Source organism: Pelecanus crispus, chromosome 1 (genome assembly GCF_030463565.1).
Source record: "Pelecanus crispus isolate bPelCri1 chromosome 1, bPelCri1.pri, whole genome shotgun sequence".
Taxonomy (NCBI): domain Eukaryota; kingdom Metazoa; phylum Chordata; class Aves; order Pelecaniformes; family Pelecanidae; genus Pelecanus; species Pelecanus crispus.
In genome coordinates, this window is record NC_134643.1 from 121,167,228 (window position 1) to 121,190,333 (window position 23,106).

Below are 23,106 nucleotides of genomic sequence, written 5' to 3' on the forward strand. Positions count from 1 at the left end.
AGTAAGTCCACACGCTTCAGTTCTTGGTGTTTACAGGGCAGGAAAATAATGGATATTCTAAGTGAAATAATTGTGTGGCACACTCCACAGCTGTATTTATCAGGCAGTGGAAATATGATAACTGCTTTTCAAAGCCTGAAGGCTGTTTTTTAAAACAAATTTTTGCTGATCCCAGTAGGCCAGTAAAATGACAAATGCATTGGTTATGGTTTAATACCACAGTAACCATCAAAATGTCAATGTTTACAATACCACAATGCTGACATACCACCAGCACTGGTTACTGCTCTATACTATCTCATGCATATCGTTGATGGTGGTTACCATTTTGTGTTAGATTCACTGTTCTTGTTTAAAACTGTAAGTTCCACAGTAAATCCTAAATTTTCACATTTTCCTTCATGTTAAAATGGGCTTAAAGAGAACTATTTCAAGCTACTCCCTCAAGTTCCAAACAGCTAGAGAGTCTTTTCCAACTAATGAATTGACTATTGGATTCAAAACAAATTTTCACTTCCACATAAAATCTTATATGGAAAAGAAATAAAGAATAAGCTGATGCACATTAACAGATATAATCCAGCCCTCTAAGATTGTTCTAGCAATATTGGTTCTTTGCTGTCTTTCTAGTCTACAATGCAAATGGACCTTAAGCATGGATTGAGTTATATTTTTATATAGCATGTAAGTTAAAATATAGGAAATAAGTATTTATAGATTTGTACCATAAAAGAAAATTTAGGGTTTTTCTTTTATTATAACATTTCCCAAGTGATTTTATACATAGGTGATTTTGTGTTTTTATTAGTAAATTACACATTTTGGTGATGAACCACACTGCCCACGGTGCTTGCCCTTGGCTCCACTGCAAAACCATTCATTCATTATTTTGTTTCACTCTGATCCACCTCTACCAATGGCTCCTCCTTAAACCCAATGCTGCAATTAATTTTCATTGTATTAAAGTGTTAGCCAGCACCACAGACACTGCAAAACAGCTTCCTTACAAAATTGTGACTCCTGTTATTACTAAGGAGTGTTACTACTCATCCTCCAGGGGTTTCCTTGAACCATGGCAAAGATCTCTGAGAAAAAGTGTAAATTTTTAGTTCCCTTTTCTGTAACGGAGAAAATTCACCCCCAAAATCTTTCGTGTTCCTTACCAGCGTTGTAAAAAAGTAGTGGTAGTATTCGGTCATCATTCCCATGGAGAGAATCTGTTGAAAGAGGTTGAAAGGTAAATGTACTTTACACTGGATGCTTTCAGTGTACTGCACTGTCTTTTGAAAAGTGTGAGTTAATCTGGAACAATACGTTACAGGTTGTGAAAACTTGATTACAATAATCCCTACATTTTTCTTCAGGAGCAAAAAATATCATATTGTATTTAAATTATGTTTTTATCACCTCTGCTCAGGAAAGAGATTAGAGATTGCAAAACTTTTAGGACAAGAAAAATGACTAGCGATAACGAGGAGCTGATTTTTTAAAAGGGAAATTCTTTAGTCTGCAGTTTAGAAGCGTTACAAAGGAATTTACTGCCAGACAACAGAATTTGTAGGGAAAAGTGCTTAGATGTGGGTTTTTTTAATTCTGCATTACCATGTGAGAACAAGACACCTGGAGAGTGCTCACTGAAGTAAACCAGAAAAACAAAAAGAAAAAAGCTTCTATAAAAGCCTTTTGTTCCACCTGGGGAATGCAGGTCCACAGGAGGTTGTCAAAACAAATAGTATGAAAGGATTTCTGGTCTGGATTAATTTTCCAGAATTGATCTTTTGAAGGTCTGCAAGGTAAGGATGGCATTTAAAGGCATACTGACTGGCCACCTCAGATGGAAGAGGATGAAGTTTTTCTTCCCAGCCCTCATGTTGCAGGAAACTTTGAGAGGGATGTGTTTTTTTCCCTCAGTTCCTCTCCAAAAATCATTGGCAATGCTTACATAAAACATCCCTGATGGTGTATAACAGGATGCTCTACAGTTTCAGCTCAGCATCACCTACGTTTGTTGCTGCGTCCACGCACACTATTACTGTGATGCAAGCATTTTGCCCTCTCTGGGATCTTGTGAAGAGGAGGAGAAATTATTGGCTAGGAAACTACTGGAGAATTCATTAACACAGACAAAGGTTAAATGTTATTCAGTCTTGATCACAGTAATGTAAGCATCTGCTATTAATAATATTTTATGACAGTTTTAGCAGTGCCTGAATAGCTGTTTGAAAGACAGGGGGAAATAGTGTGATTTGGCTTGCCAAAATTCCCTTTTATGACAAAAGCCTCTGAAAATCAGTTGTGTAATTGTGTACTGCAATTCCTCACACACAAAAAAGGACAGAACCTAAACTTTCTAAGCTGCAGTAGATAATAAAAACAGCTCAGTGTTAATCACAAACAACCAATCCATTTCCAGCCACTGCAAATCAAGACAGAAGGCAAGTATTTTATTGAAATGCTCCACTGAATTTACATGTCAAAATTGCCTTTTTTATTTCTTTTTTTAAAAATCCTTTTCTATTCTATTTCTTAGAGTTATTTTATTACCTGTAGAAATGAGCAATCTAACAATCCTGGAGACTGATGCTCCTTTCCTATTTACACTCAGAAAATGTTATATGGTAGCATCAAGGGAAACTTTTGTGTGTTGTGTTTCCCAGCTGGCCTGGCTGGACTTGGTTCTGCTCCCTGGAGCCATTGGATTTCTGTGTCTAAGATCCCTGCTATGGGAAGAAGGTGCAAGTCAGGATTTTTATGATACAGGTATTTTTTGAGCTGAAACTGTGTTGAAATAACCCAGTTGCTTCATATGGGGCACAGACCAGCTGCTAGGTTATACAAATGTGGTTTGAGCCCAGGTAATCCTCTGTACGCCTAAATTTATTTGGTCCTTTACAGGAGGTTTGCAGTTAGTCCATGGTGTTACATTACTATGAAAGCAAGTTCATACTAATAAGTGTATACAGGAGGATACAAATACCCAGATTTAATTTATTGATTCATTACAGTTTTAATTCTAGTTTGAGATAGAAGAGCTGACATCAAGTCATTGCACTTCTGTTATCAGAAGATACAAACTGCAATTTGCCTGTGCAGAAAGAATAAGACAATGGAGAACCAGGACAATGCTAAGCCATATAATGCCTTAAAATACAACTTTACATTAACTAGACAGATACATTAACTAGAATGATTATAAAGTGTGTAGCCTGGGTGTTTGGGAAGCATTACCTAGCTTGCGCTGCTGCAGCTACATTGCTAATGTGTAACCAGCTAGTCAATCCAAGCCCAGTTATTGCTTTCTTCACAAATCCAAGGGTAGTAGCCGGAGAGGAGTGTTTGCCTCCTGAACACATTTTTTTATTAAAATTTTTTATGAGAATATTGATTCCCAAGCAATATGCTATAAACAGAGCTGGCAGGACACACACATACCTGTGAATAATAATGATTTCCAAAGTCGTGCTACACTATTGTCTTTGAAAAAAAAGCCCAGAACCAAAACCCCTGAAAACCGAAGGCAATTGCATGTAAAAAGCGAGGTTCAGCCAGCAATGTTATCTGCCATAACCAAGACACAGGTTCACAGTGGGAATTGCTGGAAGTGTGCCATGGATTTGCCAAGGACCCTGCACCCAAGGGCTCCTTGAGAGATGGTCGCTGAAATTCTTCCAAAGAAAGTATTGCAGCAGCCCGGGAAAGCTTAATCAACATGTCACTTTTGTATTTTCTATATTAATGATGACTCAATTAAGATATGAACATAAAGACAGCTGGAAGGGAACTTGCAAGTGGCACGCACACGTTAATAATGTCCTTGTCTGGTTAAGGAATAAGAGTTGATGTTGGACCTGTCCCAGGCTGGGCCCTGATCTGCCACTGAGCTCTGCCCTCTCACTTAGCACAGGTCACAAGAACAGCCTTAACTGGTTGTCCTCCCCTCTAACAGTCATTAAGGAGGATAATTAGTTAACAATTATATAGCACTTAGCCTTCACTGTGACATGTGAGTTAGATCAGTAGGTTGACCTAAATAGGGTGCTTTTTATTCATGAATCATAAAGACTTTGTAATAATAACTTATTTATGATTTAGGGTAACATGGTCACTAAGTAAAATTCCCAATGAATGACCACTTAATGACAGTACCAAACACCCACTCTGATGGATGGTGTTAGGAAAACAGGAGACAGGGAAAAGTTAAAGCAAAAGCAAGAGGAATGCTAAGTATCACGCTGGAGACCCCAAAGCATTAATGACTCCCAAGCCTTAATGGTTTGGATGCTCCTATTAGCGTAAATAGGAGAGCTGCAAGGACTCATCTTCTGCTATGTGTTTGCAACACAGCAGATACAGGGAAAGCAGCTTCTAGGAACTACCAGGAGCAAGGCAATAATAAAAGCATGTTAGGAGCAAAAACTTCTTTCAGGTTGGGACACCTCTGAAGTACCTTGCAAAGCAGTGTCTTGCACAGTGTCTTGCCACAGAGCAAGTGTCCTCCCCACTAGAGAAAATGAGCACAGCAGCCCAGAAGAGAGAAGGGAGGCCAACAAGATTGGTTTATGTATATATAGCTGCCCATAAGAAACTAGAATGAGATTTCATTACACATTCCTATTTAAATAACTTTGCATGTAATTATTTAAATAATTATGCATCTGATACAAATGTCCTATTTAAATAATAACAGCTTTTACTTACTGTGGAACTTAGATGAATGTGAGCTAGTGAAACCAGGCTAAAATATTCTCCATTCTCCTACCCATCCTACCCTGTATAAAATCTGTTCTTCAGCCAAACTCAGATATGGCTGGATTATGGATTATGGATTATCTTGGCAAATAAGATAAAGAGACTTCCATCTCTAATTATCCATTTCAGATCAGAGGTTTGGGCCTTGTCTTTCACAGACCTGTACTTTTACCTATGGGTCATGAACTGCAATGTGAATCTGAAAAAGTATCAGTGGTCAAATTATATATGGCAAACTGACAGAAACTGGATAAAAATAATCTCTTTTCTGTCTGTAAATCTCATTGGGTGCCCTGTTCCTGCCTTGCATCATATCCCAGCTCCTACCTGCGTTTGTTCATCTTGTAAAAAAGTCACCACCTCATTTAGAGCTACTGTCAGTCTTCCTTCAAGGCTGGCTGAAACCAGAATGATGGTGAAGCACATTGGTGGGAACTGCATCAAATATTTTGCTTGCTTTCACTTTGCCTTTTCCTCACTTATGCTATTATTTAATTTCATGACCATTAAATGAATGCATTTCATTATCCAATTAATTAGTACCACCACTGTTTTCTAAGATCAGCAAGATACACCATAATGAACAAAAGCCCCTCTGCCTCCTTGCCTCTCAAGTGTTGAAGATAAAAGGTTTATATTGTGCTTACAGTGCTTCCCTGGACTCTATGTAGACAGCTTTACTTGGACATGACTTAACTCACTGGAAATCTGCATCCCACTCAGTCACAGCAGGGGTACAGCTGGAGTGTTATAGAGCTCCTCCAACATGGACATGAGCCATGTCAAGAAGCAAGAGGTATTCTGTAAGTACTTCACTAGTATTGGAGCCCAGCTGGAAGCAAGGGCCATAGCAATAGGGCAGGACAAATGTGTTGGCCCAGGGTCCCAGTCAGCTGTGGCTGGCTCCTTCTGCTTCCTGAGGAGATCCCACAGAGCTAGGGCAGTAGTATTACCTTTCAAACTCCAGCATGGACATCATCTCACAGTACCAAGACTGAAAGCACTCTTTCAGTCTGAAAGTTTACTTGCATTTGCACCACCCAGTGAATCTTCCAAGGAAGCAAAGAACAACTGCATGTGCAAGATGTAGCATGGATGGCACTGCACTGAGCTTATGTAACTAGTTTAACTTTCATCTGGACAGCACAGCTAACGAGAACAGAGAAGCAGAGGTCTCAGCATAGTGCAGCTATGATGTTACACAGCAAGGATCCCAAAAGACTGTACTCAGATTTATAGCCCATGCTGCTGTATATAATTTAATCTCAGAATAAAGCTTCCAAAGCAATGGCCACATTTACTTCTATGGAGACCCACATTTAGATTTGGGAACTGAAGTGCACTGAGAAATTTCAGGATGAATTACCCCTGCCGCACCATTTCTGTGCCCACAGTCTGCTGATGTCTTAACCCATGCATGCCCTAGGGACCAACGCTCTCGCCATCTGATACCATTCAGCAGTAACCAGAGGGCCAGAAGAAGACGGCCTCTGATCAGCAACCCCTTTATAAAATCAATAAGAGAGAGGAGAACCAGTGAGGTGAGTATGTCTCTGCTTCTCACCCTGGGGCTTGGGGGCATCTGGGGGTGGTCTGCCACTGGTATTTCTCCAGCGGCAGTGAGAACAGAGCTAATCCTGCCTTTTCTTGGCAGAGAATGGACTTCAGCCTTCCTGTCAAATTACCAGAAGAGGCATACTCAGGAACTGAAGTTTTATATTCTCACATTTATTATTGTACCTGGAATGTATACTATTGTGACACTTAGTTTTCATACTTCTGTAGGAACTGAATTAATTATTTTGCTCTTTGTCTGTCACATAGTGAAAGTGAACGTAGAAGTCTTTATAAAATGCTCTGTGAGTGTCCTAAACCTGATTAAATATGTAGTGCTTTTCATAAAATTTATTTTAGAGGTGTGGAGGAAGAAGTAGATAATTTAAGGCTAGTAGCAACATAATTTATGAGGTAAGTTTGCCTAGCAGTAAAATCTATGTCAACTATTGGTGTGTTAGAAGAATAAATTGAAGGTTAACCATAAAAACTTAACCTCTTGAACTAAGCTCCTCATACAAAAAGACAATATCAGACTAAATACAGTATGCACAGGACATATTGGAAGATTTGTGAATAAAACAGACTGCAATTTGCAATAGCGAGGTTCAGCTGACTTGTGGGATTTCTTACCTAGTCTAGACAGAGCACCAAATCTCTGCCGATAAAATATTTTAGGTAAATGTTGTAATGACCAGATTTTTCCTTAATAAAGTGTGTCCAACTTGCTTATGTAAGGGACTCAGTCCTGCTGGTCTTTGGCAAGTTTGGAGGGTGCCTTATTATCTCACGCTCTTTCAGGGATATCTATTTTTAGGCTTGGAAAGGAGAGAGATGTTAGGCACCCTCGGAGCAGAGCAGGAAAGGCAATGCTGAAGTCAGAGTGGTTCCTATAGAGCTTAAGCAGATCCTGAGCGGGGCTTTGGAGATCACAATTTTACCCTAAGAAGCCACAGCTGCACTTAGCCGCTGCTTTTGGCATCTAATTCTCTACTAGATCTCACTCCTTGTCAGATGATTTGTTCAGTCTTCATGAGCTTTAAAGCTCCAGCAGCCAAGATTTTCAAGTAGACTATGGGAGTGACAGACCAGCTGCAACTTTTTCCATCAGCTCTGCTGGTGTGGTACATCTTGTTTGAAAACCCTGCTGGCATAACCTCCTAGTTCAAGTAATTTCAGAATATCCTGATCCCTGTGGAGCTCCCACTTTGGACAGTGGTTACCTGGTACAGGCAACAGAGCTGGAAAACTCCCTTAGCTGCTGAGTACTGGTCGCATGAGGTTACCAACCCTCATGAGGGAATATGGAGAGAAAATTCAAAGTGACTATTGGAAAAGGCAGCAATTAATAATCACAATTTCCTCTTGCTCCTTCCAGATCTAGGTGAGGAGAGGGCCAGGCCTCATCAAGGTGGTCAGGGACCGTGAAAGCCTGGGCTCTCTGCAGCATGTCAGAGAGAAAGGGAAATGTGTGAGTTTAGGGAATAGGTTATTCAGCTGTGTGCAGGCTTTGTATTTTGTTTAAATTAGGTTATTGATTCACCTGTCTTGTTGTGCACAAGGAAGAAGTGTGGCTCAATGGTATTTTAGTTGAAGCTATAAATAAGCAAAAGATGGTCTCGTTTAAGAGAAGAAATCTGTCTTTTGTGATGTTTTGTAAACAGAAGGTTGAAGGAGGCAAATGAAGAGGTCACCTGCCCTCGTCCCACAGCCCCGTGATGCAGCTGGGTCAGGTAGCTCCACACTCTCACAGATCCATATGCTGACCTTTCATCCATAATTCTGGATGTGCTAATCCTTTCGCTCCCAGAAAGAGCTTTTGGGCATTCCTTGCCCTCCCTTCCTGGGAAACAAGCCGTGCCACAGCCGGTGCCCCCTGAGTGCTGGCACGAGTGGCCCCTGCTTGCAGAACCGTTGCTGCTGCTGCCAACCCCGGTGGCATGGGCACTGCTGGAGGAAGGGCAGCAGTTCTTCTGCCCTGCCTGTGCCTTCAGCTCAGAGGCAGGCTGGCAGAAGAAATGCTGCTGGCCGTATGCCTCGCTGCTCCCCAGCAGGCAAACGTGGCCAGAGCAGGTGAGAGGTGGCCTTCTGCCTCTTTCCCAGCATAGGTGAGGCTTGAAGGAGGTGAGGGATGCTGCCCACCTGTGCTGGGGGATTGTCCAAAGGAGGTGGAGCAGATCCTGGTGCAGAGGGGGCACCCTTGGGCTTGGAGGGAGGAGGCGGGGAATGCAGAACCTTGTGCAAAACCTGGAGGGGGGAAACCTGTGTAGGCTTGGAGGGTGACCAGGACACAAGAACCAAGCATAAGCAATGGTGGGTATGTCCCTGTGTGACCCTGCTGCATTTTTAACCTGTAAAATAACCTCAGCACCCCAACCCGCTACAAATCTCCGCTTCCTTTATTTATCTTCTCCTGCACGGGCTACTAAACACCTACTACATTATTGCAAATACTGTAGGCAGACAAGAAATTTTCACTTTGGGGACAGGTTTAGGTGACTGTTGGCTCTGATTCCTACTCCTATCAGAAATCTTATATAATTAAACAATGATATGTATTTTTCCCATAATATCTATTGGGTCATTCACAAAGTCAAAAATATTTTCTACTAATATTGCAGAGTTTTCTTAAAATAATTTCTACAGTATTCTCTTTAGCATCTTGTTTTCATTCAGTGTAAAATTATACAGGGGTTTGTGTGTGCAGTGATGAGAATACAAACCATGGTACTTCATATAGCTAACCTACAATCAGATGTGTCCCATGTGAATTCAGAGCCCTCCACACCTTCACATTTCACAGCTGCCTTTGACAGTGAGGAACTTCAACACCTGAGTTACTGCTGCCAGCATCTAGATTCAGCCACAGAACTATCTTCTATAAAAGCCATTTTCCTTTCTTTCTAGCCTATATTTATGTTGCTTCCTTTCCAGCAGCTCTGCCCCACAGGTGTACCTCTCTTAATTTTGCTGTTTCCTCCCGCACTGCCATTCACTATCCTTCTCTGAGTCCTTAAGGCATTGGAGAGCATTATCTTCATCTGCAGCTTGTTGGTTGTCTCCCTGATCCATTCCCCACACCAACTGTTCTGCCACTTTGCCCTGTCTTAGTGCATCTTTTAGCACTTCCTCTTCTTCTTTTGACACTAAGGTTATTTTTTTTTTTTTCATACTCAGCCTGGTATATTTGAAGCTTTGTGCTTCCTGCAGTGTGGCAGACATCTGTACTTTCTTCCTGCAGATCCTTGAAAATTTGTGTTGTCAGTTTAACTCTTCCCCCACAAATCTCATTTTGGAGCAGCTTGTTCCTGCTGTCATGTTTTAATGCTTTTGGACAGCCCTACAGGGAGCAGAGTGAGGGGGCAGCAGCTCTCCTGTCCACCCCCTGTCCCAATTAATGTCGCTTTCTACAGTGTACTCCCCATCACGTGAGAGAGCAGCCATGTGATTGCACACCCTCCCCTTGCCCTTCCCTCACATTCCCAACATCATGCCCACACCTGGCCCTGCCGTAGCTTAAATATATAACTTGCACAAAGAAAATCCTAAAATCTAGTACAGGCCAACTTTCCTGACAGCAGTAAATCTAACCCTACTAGCTCATGGGAATTTGTGTGCTGCTCTCAGCCGTAGTGTGTCTGATTTAGGACACCATCCTGCAAGTCTGTATTCACAGGACCAAGATTCTCCAGTGTGGAGACGATGGTTTCTGGCTCCGCAGACTAATGCAACCTGTAAGCTGTCTTACTTTGATATAGAATGCTACTCTGCATAACTTAATATTTCAGCAAAACATTCTGGGATGGAAGCATAGGTTTTAACCTTTATGGGACAGGCCATATGGGTGCATTTAGATCAGTGGAAACTCTCTGGTGGTCTTTTGGGATCACTATTTCCCATTTCTCTGACTGAGAGTAAAAACAACAACCCCTCACACCTACAGGTGTAGCAAAAAGGGAAATGACATTCACAATGTATTACTTGCTTGGAATTATTGTCTGTAGGTCAATGAATTGCAGGAGCCAGTGCTTTAGACTTTGATTGTCTAGAAATATATAGCAAGTGACAACAGTAAATTCCAATTTACACTACTCTTGGTGTGCCCCTGGTAATGTCCCAGCCCATTAACATCAGGCTTTGTGGTTTTTGTCCTTGCCTTGTGTGGCTGTCCAACTCTCATTCTTAGGTCAGGGCTATGTCAACCCTTGTACAATAACCTCTCTTCCCATTTTAAAGTATACGTTTTTCTTCTGATACTGTCTCTGCTTCATCTTCTTGATGTACCAGAGTTTAAAACGTAATGAGGTAGTGCCAGCAGACCAAATCTTGCTTTGTTACAGGAATGTGAATGCAGACTTACACTCTTGTCTGCAGTGGATTAATGCCCTGTTGTTACTGTAGTCAGCACTGAGCCTGATGTGCAGCCTCTGTGGAGGCAATAGCTCAATGCGAGCCACTCCCTAAGCACTCCAAAATGGGCTCTTCCATTTTTCGTGGGGGAGACATACAAACTCTATTGATTAAACCAGGACAAACTAAAATAAATGCAGCAATCTTCATAGTCAAGCAGAACCTGAAGTATTACAAAGAAATGCATATTTCCTTTTGTGGGATATCTATGGGCTTCTCTTCAGACATCAATACTGCTGCTGGTCCTTATGGCTCTGTGAAACCCTGAAGTCTTGTGGAGTGCTCAGATGCTGCTGCACATTCTGTAACAACTTCTGTCCCTGGAATTAACAAGCCTATGGCCTAATTGGTAAATGCATTCAGTTTTAGTGTGTCCCAGAAAATGAAGACCAGAGAGGCTGAAAACTTTCAGGATACAAAATGAATGTCATGCTTTTTCACCCCCTTCCCCTTACCTGCTTAAGGATTTCTGCTGCTGTTTCATGTGAGCAATCAAATATCACGTAGAACTCCTTGCCCTTCTTCATCTCCTTGAGTAAAGGCCTGGCATCTTTATTCCCAGAGGGCAGCTGGCGGATTTTGATTTTAATGTTGTATCTAGAAGGGGCTTTGATGAGCTCTTGCAGGCGAATTAGACCTGAAAAAATTATATGCAGTTATACAACTAACCATTCTGTGCAATGAGCATTTATTGTCACTTAAACAGGGTCTCTTATCGGACCCAACATATTTCACATACCCAGTGGGTAGTTGTTAGCTTCATATTTACCAGCCTCCCAACTAATATTGTTATAGCTTTTCCTTTTCATACTTATACTTGGCTTCAACATCTAAATATTCTGAAACATATTTTTAATTGGTTGACCATAGGTTATGTTTGTATTGATGCTATATTGATACAGTTTATTACAAAAAGGATATAATGCTTCTTCTTTGGCAGCTAATTATTATTTCAATATTAAACAACAAGCACATAGAATTGAAGAAACCTCTTTACTAACTTTCCTGACTACTGTGAAGCATGAGCAGACGAGAGGAGACAGAGGGAGAAAAATGTTCAATGGCCAGCACCTCCATTGTGGCTCACTTAGAAGCCAGTGGTTAGCCTGAGTGGCACTTACCAATAATTATTCTTAATAGCCATCCATATGGCTCTCATTGTCCTCATTTCAGCATACATTGCAATACCCCAGAGGAGGAGCCTTAAATTTTTCTTATCATCAATTTAGAGACAAAAAGCCTCAGCAAGTCTGAGATCTTATAAAGAACTGAAATATTTTGAGATTCAGCTCTACGTCTGTAAACACAAGAACATGATTTCTAAGGCTATGTCTTCAGCTGGTACAGATTTACATGGCTTACTTGAAGTCAGCGGAGCTCAACCAGTTGAAGATTTGCCCAAGTATTTAAACACAGTGCAATTCTACTAGCTAATTCAGCACTCCTAAGTAATTTGTACTGCCTCCAAAACCTAAGTAAGATGGTAAAGAGTTCTTTGAGGTGTGTGATTACCGTCTCTTTCTCATTATCCATGAATGCAATTTACTTACAAAAAACTCGTGATCTCCTGCTGAGTGAAAGTAAAAGTCTGTCTTAAAATATGCATGGAGAGAGAGAGAATACAGGCAAGAAGCACTTCTTGAACAATAATCAAACAAATTTTTAATATGAAAAAACTCATTGCTCTCCTGCTGGGAGTGTGTATATATTTGTCTTGTGAGTGAATGTCCTTGGTTGAATGGTCCAATGGTACACATAAGGCAAGATGAAGCATCCCTATTTCTTCTGAGGTTAGAGATTGATTGCTATGTTGAGGACTGTTGGCTTTCACTCAAGTACTGGCAATGTGTTTTGAAAAAACTAATCTTTCCCTCCGCCTGTAATGCTGGGTCTGTTCTTTGCAGGTTTTCAAGTATCAACAATCAATATAGAATATTAAGCATTATAAGTATTCAAATGTAAATTACTGCACACACTGTGAGAGCGGAGCCTGGCTGGAAGCCAGCCTGTGTAAATATGAAACAATTTGAGCTCATTATTATGAGAATGGGGCACATGCTTCCAACACTGACTAACAAGTAAGGGACTTTGTGTAATCTGGCTGTAAAGCTGTAGCTTGCTTGTACCATGCACTCAAGTATTCAGCCCTTGATTGCAGTGTCTTGGCCACTATAACAAATGGCGACTCTAAGAGGGAAAACTGAGATTTGGGAGGAAGAGTCCAGCATGCAGGGAATCTTGCGTCTTATCCACAGCCGCAGACTGAGTACTGTAGTTTCTCTTTCCAGCAACAGAAAGTACTTAAGTGCAAGTGTGGGAAAAAGCAGAAGCGGTTGGTCACCCACCTCCAACTCTTTTTTGGGGGAAAGAAAATGCTCTGTGCCTTAAAATATCTACTTCAGACACCTGAGACTTGGACCTTGCACTTCCCATCACTTCCTACCACCACATGAAATGAAGGTAAAGCCTAGCTATAGTGTACTGAAGAAATCAAAGAAGTAGTGAAAAGAACTGCCGTTATTTTTCTGGAGAACCAGGCAAAAGCCTGAATCAACTGACTGCCAGCATAATTAGTAGCACAGGAGAATAGCCATCAGTGCTCTCCTTCCTCTTCCTCCTGCTCAACAAATCTAAAGCCTTGGACATGATGCCACGAAGTCTTGATTTGGGACAAATCTTAACTGTGAAGTGCTTAGTCTGACTCCTGGGGGGAGTGGGGAAGGCCTGGGCAAACGCAGTGCCTAGGGCCGTCACTTTTCTCTTGCTTGGTGAGACCATCTGAAGCTCTACCTGCAACAGTCAGGAGGCATCATGGACTGCACATGAGGTTGGGAAGGAAGTAGCAGCCAAACTGGGAAGGGCTCAGAAGCGACATATCCTGGGCATCGGCCCCCTCTCTGCAAAGTGGGTGATGTGACCTGAACAGCAACACAGCACTGCGCTGGAGCAGGAACTTGGTAGGAAAGATGCTGTAGAGTCCAGCCAGGTGGAAGCTGTGGTGGCTGAGCATGAACTGTGAAGGGCCTGTAGAGAGTGTTAGCCAGTACTGTTGGGAGGAAAATTTAAGGCTTTTAAACAAAATCTATAAGGATGGAAACCAGACTTGTTTCACTAACTTTCTTAGCCTACTGTCTGTATTCTGCTGCCTTTTACCCAGACATCTAACACTTTCCTGTTTTCCTTTGGAAACAGGGTTGGGAATTTTCTGTATTGTCGAGGAAGTATCTTGTAATCTCTAACCTTGATGGATGCAGTAAGCTTTGGGGTTGGATTTCCAACTTCAGCTAGTGGTTTGATCAAGAGAAATTGTTTGCTCTGATACTTGAGTAAAATGTTAAAATATGTGAGTCTTTGAATATTTCATATCATTTCATGATGTCTAGAACTACTGCAAGTTCTATGTGACTTATTTAAGAGTTCAAACATGCCTAACATAAACACAATGTTCCAGCAGGCAAATAATCATACACATTGGCAGTAAACATGGTAGTGTGTGTTGGGAGAAAGTTTTCACCTCCCTATTTCCTTTTTTTTTAATTAAAAAGACGTATATGTAATTAACCAGACAAAATTGAAGAAATGCTTTTACTGCTTTGGGAGAAAGTACTCCTTTTTATTAGAAAACTGTGTTAGGTTTAGCAAAGTTAGCTGTCTCTTGTAAGCGCAAGTTCAAAGAAAGCAAATTCAGTAAGAACTCAAATTCTGCCCTGTGCAAACTAATTGAACTGAAATGATGAAAAGATTTTGTTCCCCTGAGCCTTAAACAAATGCTGGGAGAGGAGGCTAACAAGTGGAGAAAGTCAGGGATTCTTATAGAAGATGAGGAATTTGATGTAGTTGCCCTTCTCAGCACTTGGTAGGTTAAAGTTATTGAATTCAGGGAAGGTAGATCAAAAGCAGAGTCAAACTTGCACTGAAGGCAGTGTTATTTCTTTTGTTTGAGTTGCTGACAACTGAGACAAAGTCATGTGTCTGTTACAGATCAATGTGCCAAATAACAAAGTGCAAAAGTGGGATATTGGAAGGGATGTATTACAAACCACTAAATTAAACCAGAGAACAGCATGTCTACCCAGTCCTAGCATGTGGAAATATAAACCATAATTTATGGTACCAAAGTTTGGGAAATGCATGCTTGATGTGTCATGCAGTTTATTGCAAGGCTTTGTTAGATTGCCTTTAAACTTCAGGAGACAATTTTTTGCCTTACGCAAAGACATTGCACTTGATAGAAACTAACTCTTTTTTAACACCTTGATGAAAAATAAAGAGGAATTAATAATCAGAATGAAGGTTGATTATGGCCTGGGGACTCTGAACATAATGTGGATTATGCTTAATATTGAAAAAAGGTCTCAACCTGAAAAATAAATACATTTGCTTAGGAGTCTTTTTTTTTCCCTAGCATTAGAAAGCTATAGGCATTAATGAGCGGGATGAGAATTTCAGAAAGAGAAAACTAAGAGATGTTGAAATAAATATTAACTCTCTAGCCAGAAGCTATTAATTTAGTATCAAGAAAGATGTCTTTGGCTGAATGTCCATCTTTCAATGACACAGTAAGGACAGCAATTAGAAATCACAATCAGCTGTAGTGTGCTTTATTATAGTCTTATTTATATTGAAGTCTAAGAGACAAGAGGGTAAAAATCTGATCAGCTCAACTCAGGAAACATGAAGAAATTTTGCAAATGTATTTTAGGAACAAAATGCAAGCATTATAACTGCTGTAGGTCCCTTTGGAGGAGACAGTAAAGTTGTTTAATATGGTACATTTGGTACCATTTAATATAATATTTGATAAGAAGCAGGATGACTAAGTACTTCCTATTCCAATTGTAATTTTTAGCACTATTGGTCAATATCATCGATATGTGAGATAACATAGAATGGCTTACCCCAATGTAAGCACTGGACAAGCAAAAAGTAAAGCTGATATGGTGGTAAAATGCTGAAGAATGAAAAATTGGGACTATAATTAAGAGAGATGTTAAGGAAGGATGACAAAGGAAGATATCTCCGTATCACACCAAGTGCCTTTGTTCGGTGTTACAAGTTCTGTTGACGCAGGTAGCTTCCTCGATGTAAAGCACTTGCCCCTGGGAGTTGTCCATCTTCATATATCATACAACCTGCTCATAAAAAATGTGGGACTATAAAGTAATCATCTACCAGATCTCAAAAAGCAGACGTCAATGAGAAAGCCTCATTAAACAGCGGAGGTCTGTGAAGGCTGGTGCTAAGCCGTTAGACATTTGTAGTGCTCTTGTCTCTGTATGCACTCCAAAATCATTGACTGGAAAAAAGTTATGGCTAAAGAACATTTGGATAACAAAAGCTGGCAGCATGGTAAATAGTGTCTGAGCTAAGGAGGGTAGGCGCAAGTGATTTGGATCATTTGGAAACATGGGCTCACTCAGATGAACTGTGTTTTCTTAACATTGCTCAGTCCACACTTGTAACTGCATTTCTGTTGATGGATGTTTCCATGCAGCAGTGAAAACCATAGCTACAGGAACTGGGCAACTACAGCTTAGCAAACTGGTGCATTATGTGGCCTCTATGCTGGAGCTGGCCGTGATGGCACGTGGGCTTGGAGCAGTGCTGTAGTGGGAAGGATGAAGCAGGATTTTCCACACATAAAGTTCAAAATAGACTCTTAACCTGGAGCAGGGCTAATGTCAACCTGAATAATCTGGGTATGGATCATTGGAAGTTCACTGTTACAGCTATGAGTTCATTGTTTGTTTGGGAATGAAGCTGCTCTTCACATATAATTAGTCTTTAAGAAAAAAATGGGGTTAATATGGTTTATCTTCTTGTGCTATAACAATGTCAAACATGAGAGATGAGAAATAAAAAGAGGTTGAGCTAAACAGCATCACTCTAACCCAAAATCCAAAGACTATTTATATTGATCAAAGTTGACCTGTTTACTTTCCTGACTCCAAGTTAGTAAGATGATTGATGATTAATTTACTTTGTAAATATCTCTGCAGATGAAGTTTCTTCAATATCAGTCATTTTTGCAACTGAACACATACACAGCACTTAGTGTTTTTGAATGCTGATTTGATAATAGAGTAGGCTGAAAAAGACCTCTACTTGTTTACCCATGAATATATTTTAGCATACAGTGCTAGGAGTCCAGCAGAAATCCTGCTGAGCTAGATCACTGTAATGGAAATGCAAGAAGACCGCTGCAGTAAGCCCAGCCTGACTTGTTCTTTCTCTTCTACCTCCATCCCTCTGGTGTACCCTGAGTCCAAGGTGAGCAGAATATTGGCACTGAGACCTGCCTCTTGGATCCAGGAGGAAACATGCTCCTTTTGTGCTGTCAACAGTGCAGAAATAAATACATCATTTTTAGCCTTAAATTGAGTTTTGGGGTTTTTTTTAGCAGAATTGTGTCTTTCAGACAAGTTTTTACAATATGATTTTAAAAGGCTTTTTTTTTTTTTTTTTGCATTCTCCCTTTAAAGGCTTAGGCAGACGCCTGAGGTCATGGCTCATCTAGGTTTGTTTTATGCCATTATCAAAGAATCAATTTAAATGTTACCTGCACATCTGTAGAGCTCCAGAAGGTGCTATATTTTTGTGGTCAATGGGCAAAGAAAGGGGAATGCAAGTCTCAGAGTGGGGTTGACAGTGAAGTTCTCAGCTTGCACCAATGATGGCTAATGTGCAACAGGATTTTTCAGAAATGTGTATGGTTCAGCTATACTTTTACCATAAAAAGATAGCATTGAAGGATGGTGATGAGAGTTTACAGTGGAATAACTGTCAGTGTAAGTCTTATTTCGTTGGCTATATTTTCTTCATCTCTACAGATATGATACCTTGGGGAAAATCTTTTCTGCTGCTTAGAATTTGCCCTTACCTGTAACTTTGTGCCTTGCAAAAAGCAATCAGTTGGCAGGCCTTGCTTAGCATTTCCTTGTTTTGACAGGTGAGCTATAGACCTCTCTGAGCTTTTAATGGTTTGTTTACATGCAAACCTTTTCTTGTGAAGCCAGATTATGGAACCTTAATCCATGACTGAGTCTACACTGTAGCAGAGATTATGTTCTCTGCAGTCATGCTTGGAATAAATTTTGGTGTGTAATCCTGCTGGACAGGACTCCTTCTGAGAGCAGTTTAGGCACACAGTTCTTTCAATGACCAGAGCAGCTAATAAGTTTCTCAGAAACAATATCTTCCCACTCCAGTGAGGGAAATGACACTGCCTGAAATACTTTGGCTGTTGGTACAACATATGGTATCAGCAACAGGGGTTGATATGTAAAGCCTAGATATGTAAAGACATGCAAGAGTGGCTTGCACTTCCTTATAATATCAACACTCTTCCATAGTCTCTGTATTAAAAAAAAAGTCTTAGTCTCTGATAAGCCTCTAAATCATTTGTTCCCAGGAATGAGTTTATTTTTATCTTTTTTTGTTGTTCTTGTTCCGTGAATAAAAAGGGATGTGTTGCAGATATTGGTTGTCCATGGTATGTCGCTGGACAGCTATGACTACGGTGTGCCCCAGGGGGAGGTTCTTGTCGCAAAGAATGCATGATCTTCTCTAAGTTAAGAGTCCCAGGCTGGAAACTTTTACACTAATTGCAACTTTCAGATTCAGTCTTTGGTACCCAGCTGACAAGTGGGTTGACTGTTTCTGAGACAGTTTCAAGGAACAAGGTAGTCTTTACATTAAAAATGCTGCAGCTTGAACTTTTGGGTTGTAGGTGCATCCCTTTTAAGATCAAACTCTCATTGAGAAGGGGAATCCCTAATCAGCCCCTCACTAGAATATTTATCAGTTTGAAGCCATGTTATTGGTTCCAGAAATAGGAAGCAAAACGTGATTGAGTATTCAGAATCCAGGAGCAACCTGGTGACTTCTTAAGGTCTGATGAAGTGAACAGCTTTCCAAAAGCCACAGCAGCAGAAGGACAGCTGCACCTTACAAAATGTTTTTCTTCTATATGCTGAGGAAAACTGCTGTACGTATGCCAAAGTGAACTATCACAGGCACTCTCTCTCACAGAATTTATTCATATACATACATTAATAGAAGTACATGACCTGCAGTGCACCAGTACTACGTACCTGTGCTGTCTTCATATACTACTGTTACTATTTTCCAGTTGTAGTACAGTACAAGATCTAAAACTGCTCTGCTGATGGCTGCATAGTCTGGATAGAGGTTGATATAAAACGCATCTTTGTTATCCACTGTAGGGTGCTTCCATCGGGTCTGAATATGTGGAACTTCAAGTGCATTGCAAATGGACTGCACTGCACTGACGGAGGAGCTGTGGGAAGGTCCAAACAGAGCAGCTACACCAAGAGCGAGCTGGTCGCATGCTGAGCAAGAGAGGAAGGGAGAGGAAAAAGCTGTTAGTTGGTAAAAGCAAGTAACTTGTGTGATGTGTACTGAGATCATTTATTCTCCACCTATCCCCATCATTTCAAAGTGAGAATGGGTAACCATGTTGCTCCCAAACCCATTGAGAGATTTGCAAACGGTTCCTGAAAATGGTTTTACTGATAAGCATTGTATCGTAGAACCTGCTTGCTACAAATAAAAAACCAAAGAAACTTCTCTGCTCATTACCTTCAGATCACATTGATTCCTGAATTGCCTTTTCAGAATGGCATTATTCTGGTGAAACCAGGAGCTTTCTGGCTACGGGCTTGTCAAAGGGATGTCACATGAATTAAGTTTCATGGCAGCGTGTCAGGAAATATGTTCATAGAGTCACAACAGACACTATACGGATTCCCTCCGTGACTGGCAAGCTTCTACCAATGTGAGTTGCTTTAATTTCAGGCTACTGAAGGAATATAAACAGTAAAGGGCACTATGATTCACGGCACTCCATAATCTGTGTTTACAAAACAGGCAGTAAAGCCTAAAGCCCTCAGCAATGGCACAGGGAAATAAAAAACCAACACACACTGACATTTTAATACCTTTCCAAATCAGTCAAATGCTAGTGTCAACAAAGGTTTCTTTCTCCTTGTGCCTATATCTCAGCCAAAAGAATGCCTCCTGTAAGCGTTTTTTCTTTTTTCTTTCCCTCCCATGTCTTTTCAGGCTAACAGACAAAAGATGAAGTAATATTAATTCTTTTTGTCCGTTAGTAAAATTTACTGCAAATGTTCCTAATAAGGTTTATCAACTGGGACAAAGCCCTGCACTGAGTTGCAATGCTGTACTCTTTGTAAGGTAGTTCTCGGTGGGAAATTTAGAAATGACTGCGTTTGGGTGAAATACTAAGTACACAAACATCTACAATGAGCTGAGGTTTTTAAAATTAATATTTAGCTCTCTGATAGTAATAGAATATGACAGAAAATCAATTCTTTTCTGTTTTCAGTCTACAGATGAGTGTTTTATAGACAGCATAAAATGCACAGGCTTTCAAGGTTTAATTCAGAAGCCTTCCTAAAGGATGACAGGTTTTAATGTGCAAATTGCATAAATAATATCAATAATTCATGATGAGAAGAAATTACTACTGTCTTCATGGATTCTTTGCATGTAGATTTACAAAAATATTTAGAATTAATTCCTTCCTACAGATTAAATGGAGAAGGTACTTTCACAGTAGTCACAGAAGAGATTCTCACTCTACAGGGAATCTAAAATCCTGTTTCAGTCTGGATTATATGTGTTAGAAATCCAGCATACATGATTTTTGATAGCATAGAGTTCCAGCATATATCTGATACTTGAAAAAGAATGCAATAAATACAATTTAAAGTGATTTTCGATGTTCTTTGAAAGTGTCCTCCTTTTTTCCAATCTTTAGTAAGAAACTAAAGTACCATGAGGAGAATTTAGTAACTTAGATGTTTGAAAGGTGACAGCTCACCAGCATTCTAGCATGATTCATGATGTGAAGCATATTTATTTTCCAGCCTTCATTTGCCTTATAGCAGACACATCTTTTGCCTTGTTGCAAGCATAACTCGTACCATTTACAGTTACAGATGTTATAGTGAACTGCAAAGCACACTTGCAAAGTCTTAGTGACTTATGTGTCTTTCTCCAGGCTTGTTTGCATAAGATTGTGTGCGCACCACGTAATTCCAGGAACTAGATTGCTGTATATAAAATTTTATGAAACTTCAAGGTTGCCTCCTAGAGGTGAAGGAATACATGGTGCTTAAGGAGAGTTGTGACTTTTTTCCCCTTTCTGTTTTGGTCTGCAAGTAAAGTAGATGCAAGTAAATTGGACCATAATTTTCCCTCTGAGAAAAATAAAAGAATAGGCAAAAAAATTCCAAACTTGTCCACTCCAACTCTTATAGTTGTTTATAACAAAGAAATTTACTTCTGTCTCTAAGCCACTGAAGCATTAATATTTCAGGACACGGACGCCACTGGCCTCTGTTCTTTAAAGCACAATAGAAATAATATTATGAATAATGGATACCCGTGTGTGTGCTAATTATGGGTTGTGACATCCCACTGTGCTCCCTGTTAGTCCGTGATCATTTTCTGCAGAATTCCAGGTGGCAAATCTATTTTTTTGAAAGAAAAATGGGTTGGACTTGCCACCTTCCATCTGGGGCTCTGAGCATGCAGACAGGATGTAGGTGTTTTATCAGAAACTAGATGACAAGTCCAAGTCCAGCTTGATTCTTAGTTCAAATAACTTTGAAAGATGAATTTTGTATTACTGTTCATATGCACATCTTACAGTTGGAGCAAAAAAGGAGACCAAGCTGGGGAAAGGTAGTATAGAACATACATGTTACTGACACAGTAATTGAGATAATTACCTCTTCTCGAGGCTTCAAAACTATCAAAAAGGTTAATTCTCTGGATGTCATAGGTTAATGTGGTATTAGGCATCAGTGTTCTGTTTCTATTAATGTTGGTGACGGCAAACTTGAAAGCCAATTCTTCAATATTAACAGGTTCATTTTCCACAGTTTCAAATATCCCTCCTGTTGAAACAGAGATAAATGAGAAGTATTATTCACCTCTTCATCACTGTACATAAAAAGAGAAAAATAAATTATGAGAAATAATAATCCGAGTGTTCATAAAGAAGAACAGTTAAAATCGCTGTTAAAAGCACTGCAGCAAAAGCATATTGGATCATTAGTTTTTATCTACAATGTCACTGTAGGTTAACTCAATATTATGAATGTTGCTTAGACAAACATCTGTGAAAGATGATGCACGTTTATTATTCAGGCCTTTCAAAGTAAAATTTTTAAATGCTTGTGAAAACTTCTATCGAGTTCCTAACTAATGAAAGTACTGACATCCATAGGTCTTGTTCCCCTTGCTCTAGTGTAATCTATGTTTGGAGATTAAACTTGGATGTGTTGGAGATGTTTTCTGAAGTGTTTCTGCAGATCTTGGCAGTACAGGATCCACATTTAGAAGTGACTTAGGAGCTTGAGTAGAAATGGACTGAAAGTTTCCACTCGAGGTCTGTGTCTTAGTAGGGCGTTGTTTTTTTATAAACCTAAGGCAATGTTCGTCATTTCTCAGTTTGCTCAAGGACGGGTGAATATTTTTACTTTTTCAAAGCTCATTGCTGAATGAACTGAACTTGTTGATATAGAACATAGCTGAGCCACATGCTGCTCCCACAGAAGATTTCACCTCTGTTCCAAAGTGTTGAGTGATGTCTCCAGTGGTGTCGTGTCTACCAGTATCATCATGGCACTGGTTCAAAAGTCTCCTTGCAAAGACAGTGCCGGATCTAGCACAATTGCTCTCAACTTCCTATCATTCCTCTAGACTCTTCTTCCAACATCTGCTCTTAACTATTTGACCCAAGAGGTATGCCAACCCATTCAGTGTAATTCCAGCTGGGCAACTGCTCTTTGAGTGGTGTTCAATTTGTCAGAACTTACTTTCTACCTTTAAAACTGAAATTTTATGTACTTCTTGCTCCTTTTTAAAACAAATGAGGTGAGTCTGAGCTTTAACCTGGAAGCAAGTTTTCCAGAGAGGACCTGTAAATAACCAATCTGAATTTTGGGAGCATAATGAACTTCTTTGACACATATTCTGAGATGGGGAAGGTGGCTGTTTTTCAAGTCAACATGCTGTCCCACTTATACTGGGATGTCTACTCCCTCTAGCCTCTAGAGACTTTATTATGCCAACAACACATTCAGACTGTCTAGAAGCACTGGGATTTGATGAATGCATAACAAACACAGCTAATTTGAAAAAAAATAGCTCCTTTAAACAGCAATCTCCAGCTTCAGTACTTGATTTTGCAAGTATAATTTACTCATTTAGTGCAAGTCACTAGAGAATACTTTGGATTTCTCAGTTACATATTTTCACACTTCCCCATGTGGAATTTAAGCCCTAGATATTGCTTTATATTTTCTGAGCATCAGAATGTATTCAGCTAATGCACTGCAA

General features: G+C 40.1%; 1 protein-coding gene across 1 annotated transcript in view; it reads right to left on the reverse strand.

Annotated features, from left to right (window-relative positions):
* Positions 1 to 21,579, reverse strand: part of GRIK1 (glutamate ionotropic receptor kainate type subunit 1) — a 75,494-nt gene extending 53,915 nt beyond the window's left edge. The window contains exons 1-4 of the mRNA XM_075721060.1: positions 21,492 to 21,579; positions 18,807 to 19,064; positions 11,169 to 11,350; positions 1,164 to 1,217 (exon numbers count right to left, since the gene is read on the reverse strand). Coding sequence (XP_075577175.1) covers positions 1,164 to 1,217; positions 11,169 to 11,350; positions 18,807 to 19,064; positions 21,492 to 21,564 — 567 coding nt within the window. The 5' untranslated portion in view covers positions 21,565 to 21,579. The remainder of the gene's footprint in view (positions 1 to 1,163; positions 1,218 to 11,168; positions 11,351 to 18,806; positions 19,065 to 21,491) is intronic.
* Positions 21,580 to 23,106: the final 1,527 nt, after the last annotated feature.